Source organism: Rhododendron vialii, chromosome 10a (assembly GCF_030253575.1).
Source record: "Rhododendron vialii isolate Sample 1 chromosome 10a, ASM3025357v1".
NCBI lineage: Eukaryota > Viridiplantae > Streptophyta > Magnoliopsida > Ericales > Ericaceae > Rhododendron > Rhododendron vialii.
Genome location: NC_080566.1, coordinates 7516039 through 7531857, shown reverse-complemented (window position 1 = coordinate 7531857; position 15819 = coordinate 7516039). Strand labels below are relative to the sequence as shown.

Here is a 15819-nt window from a genome sequence, read left to right as displayed (position 1 = left end):
ATTCGATGTTCTTAAAAACATTCAACTTAATATTGAAAAAGATACCCCGCCAGATGCAAACCTTAATGATTGCCGTTTACCCACGTGCAGCGAAGAATGAGTTTGGACCCCCATTCTTCCGTTCACATGGGCTCTGACAATACCCGGAATCGTCTACGGAAAGTATTTTTACAATCTAAAATCGTTTTTTTTATTGTTTGAAAATAGGAGCAGTTCCCGAACTGACCACAGTGTGCTAATCATCTCGCGACCCTACTTATACGACTACTCACTAATCATTATGCATGAAAAAGAATAAACTCTAATTTGAAACATGTTTCTATTGCTCAGAAGAGAAAACAAACAAAAGATTAATACCAAGAAAACTCAAATGAATAACTTTAATTAAGAGCAAAATATAATACGAGTTACCGAAAGATAAGTAATTCAATAAAGTTTTAAATAACTTGAAAGGAAAAGAGAACACTCAACAATATTGACCGTAGTCCCTGTTCTTCATAACCACGGCAGCCACGTTCTTTTTTTTTTTTTTTCCGTTCGTGATGAGTCCAAGAAGATATCACAGCGCCACTTTCTTCTCCGTAGCTCTTCGATCGTCAAAAATAAATAAAGTAATTGTAGGGAGGTATTCCCGAAGAAGGTCCATCTAGTTACCGAACACGTGATGTATAAGAACACGTGAAAACTTGAATGTAACTGATCGCCGGTCAGTGCTTTGAACAGTGATAAGGGCCAATGACATGAGAAGTCATGAGTATAAACTGATTGCTCGGCGGATAGAGATATTCCAACTACATTGGACCAAGTTACATGTGAAGTAGCTGGTCCAAGCAGACTGTTCGGTTATGATACAACCGAACAGATGAAGTAAGAACCAAGCACGTGATACGAGGGATCACCGGTTAGAAGCAATGCAAATGGTACGTGGGACCATAGTTTGAATATTGATAGGACAGTCATCGTGCTAAACAATGTTCGGCAATATGGACCAGTGACATGAGAAGTCAATAGTCCAGGAAGGTTGTACGGGCTCAAGAACCAGTTACATGTGAAGTAACTGGTCCAAGCCGTCTGTTCAGCCATGAGACGGCCGAACAAAGAAAGAGCTCCAATCAAGAGTAGGAGCAAAGGGAATACTCTGGAAGGGTCCAGAAACAGTGGTATTCCGTTAAGGGATGAGATCCCAAGAATATAGGATCTGAGAAAGATACCCAACGAGTATGGGATGTTCGGCTCTTTATGGAAAAGAATCCGAAGAGGACTCTTTTCTAATAAACTGATAAAGGAAACGAGAATCCTTGATATCCTAGGTTTCCTATACGAGATGGGAATCCTATAGCAACAGAGATGCTTGGGCAACAAGCATACACAAATCTATAAATATGAGGTAAACCTAAAGGCAAAAGGTACGCAATATATTGTATTCTAATTGCTTTCCTACTGAGAATTAGGGTAAAATCTCTAGTACGTGATACTAACAAAGGCATCGGAGGGCCTTTGCCACGAGAGGCAAAGGTGCACTCACCCCCTGTCTATTTTGCAGATTAGGGTTCAGACGTCGAGTTAGGGTTCCGGTGAAGAGGCACGAATAAGCCGTTGCAATCCAGTTGATCAGAAGTACCAATTGTTTTCATCCCCCTACAGTAATCATCCATAAGAAAACCTACTAAAAAGAATAAAAAAAATACCTACTCCCGCAGCCTCGTTCTTCGTCCTTTTATATATATAAGTGAGAAGTGCCGACAAACAAAAAAAACAAAAACCTATACTCCTTTTCTTTTCTTTTTCTTTTATTCCCAAGCTGACTTCCAACTAATTCCTTCTCAGCCCATAATCACTCTTTTACTCTATGGCCCAAGTCAACAAGCATTGGGCCCACGTAATAAAATTGCAAATGATTTTCTGGTAATGCCCGTGGACTAATTAGTTTAGTGTTAAACTCCATATGATCTTCAAATGGACCAGCTTCACGCTTTTTGTACCAAATCCTCCAAAAACTTACAATACACAAATTAAGCATTAAGCTCCGAATAATAATATAAATAGGATTTAACAAGATAAATTAGGGAGCGCTAATATGAACATTTACGCGCCTATCACACCCCCCAACTTACACTTTGCTAGTCCCGAGCAAAGAAAGCAAATAAGATAAATTTAAACTACGTCACTTTCGTAGGACTCACAATTGCACTTAGCCCGTACAACAAATCTTTTAAACCCTTAGGCGATCCCTAGAGGACGAGTGGAGTCTCGTGAGGGTTTACAGCAATGAACACCCACAAACATTGTGAATACTTTTCACATGAACCCCAAAAACATGTAAGACAGCTCAATGATATTTCAAGCAAAGAATATGAAGCCATCACAAAAAGATAATGGGCATAAGCAGTTCTAGATACTATCAAGTCATAAAAATGAGTCATAGCACCTAAATTTAGCGTGTGTGAACAAGGGCTTCGGTCACAAGTGAATAATAACTAAAAGTTCTCTCTGGTCCAAGTCTCGACTTCAAATCTCACTGTGTCATGCACTCAACAAATGAAATCACTCGAAACAAGGTGTATATTACTCTCAAAATGTGCGGGCGGACGTTATGTAAATAAAAGCAAAGCATCCCGCACAAGTTGACACAAAAAGAAAGCTCTACAAAGTAGACACACGATCTCATTAACGGAATGCCAAGTATTGAAAATTCTCTCTATCCATCAATCCACAACCTATTGCCCTTAGGATAAAATAGGACTTCAGTTTCAATTATAACATCAAGTAAGGAAAAAATATTTCAAGGTTAAGTAAAAATTCAATTGTCTAAGAATAGGCTAACCACAACTCACATAGGGCAAATATAACGATGCGTGCTCTCTTTTTTTCTTTAATATTTTTCTTCTTTTCAACTTCACCACATCTCTCTTTTTTTACCTTTAACAAAATCTCACATTAAGTACAAATATTTCTTCTTCTACAATAATTTTGGTGTGTCCTCCCTTTTTGTCTTTTTCTCTTTTTTTGAATGGGAAAGATCACCAACAATCAAAACTCAATTCACTATTCCACTCATCCCCTTCTCAATAATTCACCTTCACATCATTAACTAACCCTTCTCAAGACACAATATAGATGGTGGAGCTCAACAAGAAAAAGACTATATGCATGAAACTCAAATTGGCTTACAAAAGATAAATGTGTGAATGAAAGAAACGAAACCGGCTCAAAATAGCAAAAATGGCTTATAATCCTCTCCAAAGGGCAATACAACCATGCAACTTTTCAAACCTAAGAGACAAGTAGGCAATTCAAAAAATTCTCAACACTCGATAACAACAAAAATAATGAGATCAACAACGATTTTTTTCTTTTGTGATAATAGAGTTTATTTGACACCACTCCAATAAAAGAACAAGTATACAAAAATTGTGTCCAAAACCCAAGTCAATGATGGGTACCCCTAACGCTAGGAGCCGGGTTCACTTCTTAGTGAAAAGAATGGTACGCGAAAGCTTCCCGAATGAACGTAGCCCAACGGCTACACAACAGGGTCATTCGAATAAACAGGATCAACCAAAACCTCCTCAGGTTCACCGACTTCTACATATTCCAAAAATGGTTTCAGACGCTGCCCATTAACCTTGGAAATATTACCATTCTGAGGGTCACAAACATCTACTGACCCATTCGGATAAACCTTATGCATAATGTAGGGACCATCCCACCGGGACCTCAACTTACCAGGAAACAAATGGAGGCGCGAGTTATACAGTAACACTTTCTAACCAACACTAAAAGTTTTGCGCTGAATATTACAATTATGATATGCCTTAACCTTAGCCTTATAAATACTTACACTCTCATACGCGTCATTCCTAATCTCCTCGAGCTCACACAACTGGAGCTTCCTATGAGCACCCGCCTTAGGTAAACGCGCGTTTAGCGTCTTGATAGCCCAATAGGCCTTATGCTCCATCTCAACGGGCAAGTGGCAGGTCTTACCATAAACGAGCCAGTAAGGTGAAGCACCCAACACGGTCTTGTAAACAGTGCGGTAGGCCCATAAGGCATCGGTCGACCGAAGTGACGAATCCTTCCTATTCGGGTTCACGGTCTTCTCGAGAATCCCCTTGATCTCACGATTCGCTAGGTCAGCCTGACCGTTAGTTTGAGGGTGATAAGCAGTAGACACTTTGTGAGAGATGCCATACTTGCTCATTATCACCCCAAAAGATCTATTGCAAAAATGTGTGCCCTAATCAGAGATAATAGCACGTGGCATGCCAAACCTCGACAAAATGTTAGTTCGTAAGAACTCTAGCACAACCTTAGAATCATTGGTCTTAGTGGGAATTGCCTCAACCCACTTGAAAACATAATCCACCGCCAAGAGGATGTACTTATACCCGTATGACACCGGAAATGGGCCCATGAAATCAATACCCCAACAATCGAATACCTCTATCACAAAAATGTTCTAGAGAGGCATCATATTCCGCAGGCCAACCTTTCCTAATTTCTGGCACCGGTCACACGACTTACAAAAGACGTAAGCATCCTTAAAAAGATTCGACCAAAAGAAACCACACTCATTGACCTTGGCAGCGGTCTTCTTTGCGGAGAAATGACCTCCGCACACCTCGGTGTGATAAAACTGTAAAATTCCTCTTTGATCAGCTTCGGGGACACACCGGCGCACAATTTGGTCCGCGCAATACTTAAACACATATGGATCATCGTAACTATATTTTCGGACCTCTCTCAAAAATCGCTTCTTCTTAGCTATGGACCAATGGGGTGGAATTTGCCAGTCTCCAAATAATTGGCGATATCTGCAAACCCTGGGCACGTATTAACAGCGAACAACTGCTCGTCAGGAAAAGTATCCACGATGGGGAGATGAGATGTGGGGTCATCAAACTCCAGACGAGACAAGTGGTCGGCCACTACATTCTCAACCCCTTTCTTATCCTTAACGATGAGGTGGAATTCTTGCAGTAAAAGAATCCACCGGATAAGGCGAGCTTTCGCATCTTGCTTGGTCATCAGATATTTCAAGACCGCATGATCGGTATACACCACAATCTGCGAACCCAGCAAGTAGGATCGAAACTTGTTTAAGGTAAACACCACCGCGAGCAATTCCTTCTCAGTAGTAATGTTGTTTATTTGTGCCTCATTCAAAGTCTTGCTCGCATAGTACACGACGCAGGGATCTTTCCCTAACCATTGCACTAAAACTGCCCCGGCAGCATAGTCGGAGACGTCGCACATTAACTCAAAGGGCAAACTCCAATCTGAGGGGTGTACGATCGGTGGAGTAGTGAGACTTCACTTCAACGTCTGGAATGCCTCCTCACACGCATCAAACCACATAAAGGGCGTTTCTTTTGACAGTAAATGGCACATGTGGGCACGCGCCCCAGAAATTTTGCTTCGGAAAATTGGGTGCGGCCCTTTTTGTGTTTGGAAAAGCGCGGTGAAACGCCTCGATTCAGAGTCGCCACTCGGGTTTTAGCGGTGAAAAACACCCAAGGAACCGAACTCGAAAACGTTTGCCACGTTTGTTTGATTTTGAAAAGGCGTAGACCGGTCCGTCGTCACCTTCGATATCTGAGGTTCGGGAGCCATGTTACGAGAGGGGAAGGGTTTTATGGCACCCCTCTCGCCCGATCCGGAGATCGGTCTCTACTCGGGCATTTTATAAAACATTTGTTTTTTTCTCTCATTTAATCATTTTTTAGCCAGTTAGGGCGGGGGAACAGTTAATGGGGGTTAAAACTATAACAAGTTGTGATTTATGTGGCAAAATATTTATGGATGGCTTGATTGCAATGCTAAATATAGATTGAGAACAAGCACTGAGCAAACCGGACAAATTGCAGTACGCTGCCCCGCAAGGGCATGAGCAAGTTCTACCAGCATGCACTGGTCGAGCCACTGCATGTTGGTTTGACTTGCGCACGCCGCAGAGAGACTGACGTACTCCACTCGTCTAGTTTCACAGTCCTTGTTTGCAACCCTCTGGGCTCTGGAAAAGGACCAGCGCACACCCATGACAAACCATGTAGTTAAATAAGCAGGATATATATATATTTACAGACAGATGAGATGGCTTGAAGCCATGAAAATAGACAAGAAACCCCCTAAACAGAGTGGGGACAGGAAGGAGGCCAAGATCACACTAAAATGCAAGGGCCAGCCACTGGGTCGCGGAACAACCGCCGTACGCCAGTTATGGACTGCCGTACGCACGTTTGACCCTAACCCAGTGCTTGGCTTTTGCATCATCTGGGCTCTGGAACATGACCAGAAGGATCCTAGAGGCCTTCTAAATAGACAAAGAATAAGCAATAACTACTACATCTAAACAGTTCTCAACATACAGAAGACAGTAAACTGGTTGTTTAGCATGCAAGGGTGATTGACAGAAAGATAAAACAAAAGAATGACGATCCTTGATCCCCACGCCAGTTGTGCTCGTACTGCCATGACTGGCGTACGGCGTATATAAACTGGCGTGCGCCAAGTATTGTCGCATACGATTGTTGTATTTTACCAGTTCAAGGCCAGGACTAGTATTGTTTACTAGCCTGGGCCTTGCTGGTTCCCCTCAGGGGCCGAAAACAGAAAGGAAAGCAAAGGTGGTATACCTTTTGGGTGTTGAAGTTTGAAGGTGGTTTAGAGCCTAGAGGTTGAAGATGGATGTTGTATGGTGACTGGACATCAGTGGAGGTATATGGAAATGGGCTTCTTTCCTTTCTCTTTCAATGGAAGAAGAAGAGAAAAAGCAAGAAGAGAGGAGAGGGGTGCTTTTGCTTCTTGATGATGCTAACCCCTTGCAAATGAATGCAAGGGGGGTATTTATAGGGGAGAGAGACTGAGATCAGTCTGGGACCAAGGCCTTGTTTGGCTGGTCAAGGCAAGGTTGGAGCCTCCCATGCATTAAATGCATGGGACTTGCCTTGATGGGGGGTGTAGGAGAGAGAGGGAGCGGGCCTGGACGATACAATCATCAGGGGCTACTGTGGCCGACGTCAGGGTGGCACAAAAGTCCCTCCCAAGTGGCTGAATAAAGTTGATTTGATTGGGTTTGACTGGCGTGCGCCACTATTAACTGGCGTGCGCCGGTAAAAGCTGGGCCACTGGTCGATGACTGACACGTGGCAGATAACTGGCGTACGCCTCCAGGACACTGGCGTATGTCAGTTGGGTTTTGTTGGGGCTGTTTGGCTCTGGTTTGAAGGGTTTGAAAGGGGTTTGAGAGAGGTTAGGGACGCTCAAAGCTCAACCACACCTTTGTCCTTAAACTGTTTTCGACTAAAATCATCATTGGGGAAAACAAAAGATCGACAAATAACGTTATCTGGACGGTCCAGAATGGGGTGTCTACAGCACAACGGTCGGGAGATAGCATTGAATCCTTTAATAAAACGCCGGTAGAAATCGGCGTGACCAAGGAAAGATCGAATGTCTTTAACAGACTTTGGAATGGGAAGATTTGCGATCAAATCAATCTTCGACTTGTCCACCTCAATACCCTTGGATGAGACAATGTGTCCCAACACAATCCCTTGGGTCACCATGAAATGACACTTCTCCCAATTAAGCACAAGTTGCTTCTCCTCGTACCGTTGCAAAACCTTTCCTAAATTCTCAAGACATTCGTCAAACGAATCTCCGAAAACTGAAAAGTCATCCATAAACACCTTCACGATCTTCTCTACCATGTCGCTAAATATTCCCATCATGCACATTGAAAAGGTTCCGGGAGTATTGTACAAGCCAAACGGCATGTGACGGTAGGCAAACGTACCATAAGGACATGTGAACATGGTCTTCTCCTGGTCCTCCATGGCTACCTCAATCTGATTGTAGCCAGAGTACCCATCCAGGAAGCAATAGAATGCCCGGTCAGCCACCTTCTCCAAAATTTGATCAATGAATGGGAGAGGGAAATGGTTTTTCTGGGTGCTCGCATTGAGCTTCCGGTAATTGATGCAAACTCGCCACCCGGTTTGAACATGAGTCAGCACCAGCTCGCCCTCGCCGTTTCTCACAACAGTCACTCCAGCCTTCTTAGGCACTATTTGCACCGAGCTTACCCACTCACTATGGGCTATCGAGTAAATAATACCTGCATCTAAGAGCTTCAGCACCTCAGCCCGAACCACCTCCTTCATATTAGGGTTCAGACGACGCTGAGGTTGCCTAGAAGGCTTCATGTCCTCATCTAGAAAAATACGGTGTGTACACACCGTTGGACTAATACCCTGTAAATCAACTATTGTCCAGCCTATCGCGCCCACGTGCTTTCTCAGCAAGGCAATCAACTTAGCCTCTTGATCCACCTCAAGGGATGAGGAGATCACAACCGAAAAAGTATCATCGCCTTTAAGGAAGGCATACTTAAGTGTGTCTGGCAGAGGCTTTAACTCTAGTTTAGACGGTTGGATTGACGACGGGAGAGCTTTAGGAGATTGGGCACCCAGCGGCTCAGGAACTAGATTCCAAGCGGCGCCACACACATCTTCCACTGCAAGCATCTCCATTAAACTCCTTACCTCTGGAGAATCTCATAATGATGCCTTTTCGGCAGTTAATACTATCTCTAGAGGATCCTTGTACAACACACTATCGACATGCTCTTGCACCAGCGTATCGATCAAACTCACCTCATATATCTCCTCATCATCCTCAACCCGACTATCTACATTGAAAATATTCACCTCCATTTCAAGTCCCCAAATGACAATTGGACTTGTCCAGTTTTGCAATTCATAACAACACTGGAGGTGGCTAAAAATGGGTGGCCAAGGATGATAGGAGTCTTCTTAAAGACCTCCGGTATTAGGCAAGTATCCAGGACAATAAAGTCGACTGGAAAAAGAAACTCGCCCACTTGAATCAGAACATCCTCCACCACTCCCTTTGGAATTCTCACACTCCGGTCAGCTAACTGTAGCATGACTGGAGTGGCTCTCAAATCGCCTAACCCAGCTTCAAGTATACCGAATAAGGGAGCAAGTTGACACTTGCTCCTAAATCCAATAAAGCCTTATCGAATTTTTGGCCCGCATAGCTATAGGAATGGTGGGACAACCAGGGTCCTTACACTTGGTGGGGATCTCAGCCTGGAGAATAGAGCTCACTTGCTCCATCAGAAGCACTGTATCCTGACTCTTGGTTCTCCATTTTGACGTGCACAGATCCTTCAAGACCTTTGCAAACTAAGGAATTACGTCAATGGCTTCCATCAAAGAGATAGGAAACTGAACTTTCTTGAATAATTCAAGCATTTGAAAGTTCACATTGACCTTAGGCTTCGCCACCAAGCGATTTGGATATGGAGCAATAGGTGGTGTTGGAGTCGTGGGGCCTGTAATTGCAGGCACCACCATTTCAGGAGACTCCGCCTCCTTCTCTACCTTAGGAATACTTCCCAAGTCTGGAACGAATGCTGGTATAGCTACCGACACCGGGGGTGGCACCGATTTTTGCTTGGGAGGTAAGTCTTTGTCGATCACCTTTCCACTTCTGAGAGTGATCGCCTTAGCCTCTTTCAGACTGAGATTCGGATTACTTGGGCCAGAAGAATCGCCCACATAATGAGTACCGATGGCATTGACTAGAGGTTGAGAAGGAAACTTTCCCTTCTCCTACTGGACTTGTCCAACTACCACCGTTAACTGGGTCAATTGTGTCCTAATGTCATCAATTGCCTGTTTGGTTTGCTCAGTGAAGTTTAATTGAGACTGCATGAAAGCATTCATCATCTCATCAGTCTGTTTATCCCGCGGGGGATGGTTTATGCCTGTGGGTGGTCCAAAAGATGAAGGACCGAATCCTTGCTGCTGCTGAGGTGGGTAACGAAACTGGGTCATTTGGCCTTGAGAAGGCCGGAACTGCTTGACTGACTGCTACTGAAGTGGTGCCTGGGGTTGTACTGCGGCTTTTTGATCCCTCCAACCTAGAAATGGGTTTTGGGCCCACCTAGGATTGTAGGTATTTGAATACGGATCCCAACGCTAGTTAATTGCATTCACCTCAGCCTAATTGCTTTGGTAGGCTTCTTTCACCATAGGAAAAACGGGGCAAGCGGTAACTAGATGCCCCAAACACTCACATAAGGCACAAACCTCATCAACTCTCACCTCACTCACTTGATGGACTTGCTTAAACTTCAAGTCCTCTAACTCCTTAGCCATTTTATCCAGTTGAGACTAGACATTGTGCTCTCGCACACTTGACAGAAAAATGCTGGACCCACTGGGTTCCTGCGCAGCCATGGCTCTATCACCGAGGTTGGAAGGTTTCTAACTCTGGTTTATTTCAGCCAACTCATCTAGAAAGTCCCATGCATCGTTCGGGGATTTGTCTTGGAAGTCCTCCTCCTTACAGAGGTACTCAATTTGTTGGACCGTAGCAACATTCAAGCCCAAATAGAAAAATGACATCAACTGGTGTTTCACGAAACCATGATGCGGCAAGGACAACAGCAAGTCCTTAAACCGCTCACAGCACCTTAAGAACGACTCGCCCTTTTTCTGCTTATACGACTGAACTTGGCGAGTTAGGTACTTCGATTTACTCTCCAAGAAATATTTCTTGTAAAATAGATCTCGAACAGCAGCCCACGTCATGAGAGACTGTGGCTTCTGCATTCGCAGCCATTTATCCGCATAGTCCTTGAGCGAGGCTGGAAAAAGCTTAAGACAAGCATTCTCCCACTAAGAAGTGGTGGCAAGGGTGCGCACCAAACCGTCGAAATAATGAGCATGCTCATACGGATCCTCATTCTCCTTCCCATAAAATAGGGGAAGAGCATTATGCGTAGCAGGCTTTATGGTGAAAGCATTAAGTGCTTTCATCGTCTCGGTTGGTAGAACTATTGGACCGAAAGGAGTGGTCCTCTCAGGATGCATGTGTGCACGTATCGACATCAGTGGCTCTGCCATCGGTGGCTCAATTATTAAATCAATGAACAGGCCACCGATATCAAACGACTCACCACTAAAAGATTCTTCCTCCACGATTACTCTCGGCGCTATCTCAATGGTTACGAGACGTCTAGTATTATCTTGATAGTACTTAGGCTTTAGAGATGATTGCTTTCCTACGATGGAGGAATGCTTACCTTTACCTATGTTGACTCAAAACAACTAAATAAACTAAAAAAAATAAAAATAAAAATACTACCTGAATTCTTAAAACACGTTACCGTCTCCGGTAACGGCGCCCAAAATGCTTGACCGATTTTTAGACCTAAAATAATGGGTTGCCCCAAGCGTAGGGTTGAGACAGATGTAGCACAATACCCGGTAAGACCGAAGTCGAATCCACTAAGGACGGTGAAGTGTGTGCTGTGGAACCTCGGGTTATAGTATTAAAATTAGCTCTTAGGTAGCCACCCCTTATCGTTTTATGCAAAGATTAATTAAAACCTAGAAATTGATTGTACTTTTCAGATAATTAAAGGAGGTACAATCATAGGAATCATAGCACTAACAATCAGTCCAGATTAACCTGCTTCATTCGATGTTCTTAAAAACATTCAACTTAATGTTGAAAAAGATATCCCGCAAGATGCAAACCCTAATGGTCGCTGTTTACCCATGTGCAGCGAAGAATGAGTTTTGGACCCCCATTCTCCCGTTCACATGGGCTCCGACAATGCCCAGGTTCGTCTACTGAAAGTATTTTTACAATCTAAAATCGTTTTTTTTATTGTTTGAAAATAGGAGCAGTACCCAAACTGGGCACTGTGTGCTAATCACCCCGCGACCCTACCTGTACGACTACTCACTAATCATTTTGCATGAAAAAGAATAAATCCTAATTTGAAACATGTTTCTATTACTCAGAAGAGAAAACAAATAAAAGATTAATACCAAGAAAACTCAAATGAATAACTTTAATTAAGAACAAAATATAATACGAGTTACCGAAAGATGAGTAATTCAACAAAGCTTTAAATAACTTGAAAGGAAAAGAGAACACTCAACAATATTGGCCGTAGTCCCTGTTCTTCGTAACCACGGCAGCCACGTTCTCTTTTTTTTTCGTGCGTGATGAATCCAAGTAGATATCACAGCGCCACTTTCTTCTCTGTAGCTCTTCGATCGTAAAAAAAAAAAATAAAGTAATCGTCCGTAAGAAAACCTACTGAAAAGAATAAAAAAAATACCTACTCTCATAGCCCCGTTTTTCGTCCTTTTATATGTAAGTGAGAAGTGCCGACTAACCAAAATAAACAAAAACCTATACTCCTTTTCTTTTCTTTTTCTTTTATTCCTAAGTTGACTTCCAATTAATTCCTTCTCAGCCCATAATTACTCTTTTACTCTATGGCCCACCTTTTAGTCAACAAGCATTGGGCCCACGCAATAAAATTGCAAATGATTTTTCGGTAATGCCTGTGGACTAATTAGTTCAATGCTAAACTCCATATGATATTCAAATGGACCAGCTTCACGCTTTTTGTACCAAATCCTCCAAATACCTATAATATACAAATTAAGCATTAAGCTCGAATAATAATATAAATAGGACTTAACAAGATAAATTAGAAAGCGCTAATGTGAATATTTACGCTCGTATCAGCTACTAGCTTTCAGTCCAGCCAAATATCCACTCTTACCTCTCTGTCTCTGCCCAATGTATGACCTAATTTCCCACCTCCCTAAAATGAAGAGGGGAGCTTTGGCTAGAAGGACATCATATAGGGTGTAATGATGTAATTAAGTCATCAAATATTTCCAACCAGCCAGGACATTCCCCCTCCCCTTCCAAAATTACCCCCCTTTAAAACAAAACAACAAACCGAAGAGGTGGAATTTCAAAATAGTTTCGCCAACCCCCAAACATCACTTCTCTCTGTATCGCGCGCGTTCTCTCTCTCGATGGCCGACAACCTTCACCGATTGAGAGCCTTGTGATTTTTTCGACGGCATCTCCAACAACATCCTCCAACGATCGACGCGGAGATTTTTCTAAGGGCAAAATACGAATTACCTTCTTGAGGTTTTCGCATTTGGCAGATGACCCCCCGTGATTCATTAATGACCACATTGCCCCTCTATGGTTTGAGAGTAAAGTGCAACCGTTAGACTTTTTGTGAATTGTAAAATGACTTTAGTATCCTTTTCCTCATCTTCTTCCTTAAACAAACTCAAAACCATATCCATTTACCCCAACCCAATATTGCCAGCCTCAAATCTTTTTGCCGCCACCACCGTACACCTTTTCGACGCACATATATTTCCAGCCTTAAATCAAACCCCAAAATTCAAATTAATATGGTTTCAGGTGGTTTGAATTGGTTTGGTATGAATCACCTGAAACATCAGCATTGTTTATAAGAACATCAATGGTCCCAAACACATCCCAAGCCCTCAGCACGGCCGCCTCGCCGATGGGCCCGTCGGCCCTAACGTCAAGCTTCACAGCCACCGCCTGCTGAGCGAATCGACTGGCAGCTGATTGACAACCACATGGGAGGGAGATTCGACTGGGAGAGAGAGAGAGGAGGGGGATTCGACATGGGCGCTGATCGACCACCGCATGACTGGAAACCAGTCGGGCCGGATCGGCTTGCAGAGGCAGTCGAGCGGTAGCAGCTTCGGCGACAACAACTCCCTCTCTAGCGAGTACTATCTGCCGTCCTCAGAGAAGACGGCGCTCGATCCCGACTATTCGCTCTGGGTCGGGTCGAACGCGGCAGATACGTCAACGTGTAATTAGAATTTATGCTGGTTGAATTTCAAATTAAGGAGAGTATCTGATAAAAAAAATTAAGGAGTATTAGCTGCCATCTCTCTCTCTCTCTTGGTGTTAAGAAGAGTAAAGCACTTTATTTGAGAAAGGGTAACATGGTTTTTTTACTTCTACCATTAACGGAGTTAGTCATTGCACTTTACTCCAAAACTACAAGGAGGCGATGTGTCATTAATAAATCACAGGAGGGTCATCTACCAAAGGCGAAAACCTCAGGAAGTTAATCTGTACTTTGCCATTTTTCTAAATTATCTCCAGCAACAATTTAGCTGCGACATGCTCGACGTCATCGTCAACAACGCTGCTGCCATCTTCCTAGACTGCGACATCCACGCCAGCCATCCCAACTCCGGCCAGAAAACTTGGTCGCCGCCCAAGGCTGAACTGATAAAATCCCAATGATTACCGGAATCATAATCGAGAAATGTTAGATCGACAGTATAGTGCTGGGAACTTTATCGCCGGTGAACTATATTGGAAACTTTATCGCTGGTGAACGATGATAGCTGTTTGAGGACACTTTGACCTGCAATATTAGTTTTCCATGCATTTTCACTTGGGTTGTGGAAAAAAGACAAAAACTCCATTTGATGGGGGTATGTATGGTTAAGTTTTCTTGTCAGTATTGTTAATACTCATATACTCCACTTGGCTAAGCGGCACATGCTCCACATTCAAACAAAAATAATAATCTTATTTATGTATTACTACTTTGACACACAAATAACGTTATTTGTATGGCATAAAACAAAAATATAAGTTTGTATGTGTTACTTTGGCATATCCTAATAACAAAATAAATACACACATGTAACATTGTATGTGTGACCCACCAACCAAAAATATAATTTTATATGTGTTATGTTTTTTAATAACACAAATAAATACGCACTGGTAACAGTATATGTGTGACACATGAAGCACACAAATAACCTTATGCTTCCTCCATTTCTAAATAAATGTCCAGCCCGCGAACCTAGACCTTTAAAAACATACATTTTTTTGGTTCAAATATTTGAAAAAATTGGAAAAAAGATACCTTGGCCCCGAAGGTATTTTTTCCTAATTTTTTGAACAAAAAGAATGCATCTATTTAAAGGCCTAGGTTTGCAAGCCGGATATTTATTGGGATGGAGGGAGTGTGTTACTCTGTATTATCCCAAAACAATTTAACAGAAAAGGTTTTTTTTTTGTTGCTATACTTTAGGGAAGTGGTTATAAGTTAGATGTTAGTGTGGGAGGAGGGGGTAACTAGAACCCCACACCTTATGCATTGGGGCAAAGAGCCGTAAAAATTGCACTGACGCTCCGCTTGCAATTAACAAATAAGGTTATCTATGTAAAATTTGAACTTTCCAAAATCGTAACAACATCAACAAATGTGGTTATCTTTGTTGAACATTTTTTTGTCACACCGAATAAAGCAACAAATAATCTTAATGTGCTAATTTATCCTTTGTATCTTTCAAAATAAAAAACAGATAATATTATCTCTGCTAAACTATTTCCAAAATAAAGAAACAGATGACCTTATATGCTCAAATATATTCTCTTCATCTTTCAAAAAAAAGCAACAGATAACGTTAACTTTGTCAATCTATTTTTTTCTTCTCCCAAAAATAAAGCAACAGATAATGGATGATGGATGAGTTCACACTAAATTTTTTGTCTTTACGCCAATATATCACTTATTTTTTCTAAAAATACAATTTAGATAACAAAGTTAAATAAGTGATTTTAAATAATGGATGTTTTGAAGTAAAATATCAATTAAATAACTGATAGAAAATATAATGAACTAAGGTGTGTCCAACAAACTAAAATATGTATTTATTTTTTGAATTATAGGTAATGCATTGTAAAAAAATGACATGTCTCATAAATAAAAAAATAAGTACTCGTACCTAAAAAAGAAAAATCTTAACAAAACGGTGCCCGACTTGATTCTTAAAGACCTTCAGAATAAAAGACCGGTGCTAACTGCTAAACTTAATTTTTAGTCTGTTTTTCAGCCCTTGATTTCAATGGCCCCCATTCTCACATGGTACTACCAGAGAT

The 15819-nt window shown here is 42.1% G+C and overlaps 3 protein-coding genes across 9 annotated transcripts in view; 2 read left to right on the top strand and 1 right to left on the bottom strand.

The window, feature by feature from the left end:
• Positions 1 to 15819, top strand: part of LOC131304607 (transcription factor CYCLOIDEA-like) — a 67390-nt gene that overhangs the window by 24714 nt on the left and 26857 nt on the right. The gene's annotated exons all lie outside the window — the stretch shown is intronic.
• The window catches only part of LOC131304610 (transcription factor CYCLOIDEA-like), a 76968-nt gene that overhangs the window by 47589 nt on the left and 13560 nt on the right, over positions 1 to 15819 (top strand). The window lies entirely within an intron of this gene.
• LOC131302827 (uncharacterized) lies at positions 3524 to 4417 on the bottom strand. Its single transcript, XM_058329621.1, has 3 exons — positions 4275 to 4417; positions 3842 to 4220; positions 3524 to 3721 (listed from the first exon to the last, which is right to left on the bottom strand). Exons 1-3 carry the CDS (start codon positions 4415 to 4417, stop codon positions 3524 to 3526), a joined length of 720 nt encoding a protein of 239 aa, XP_058185604.1.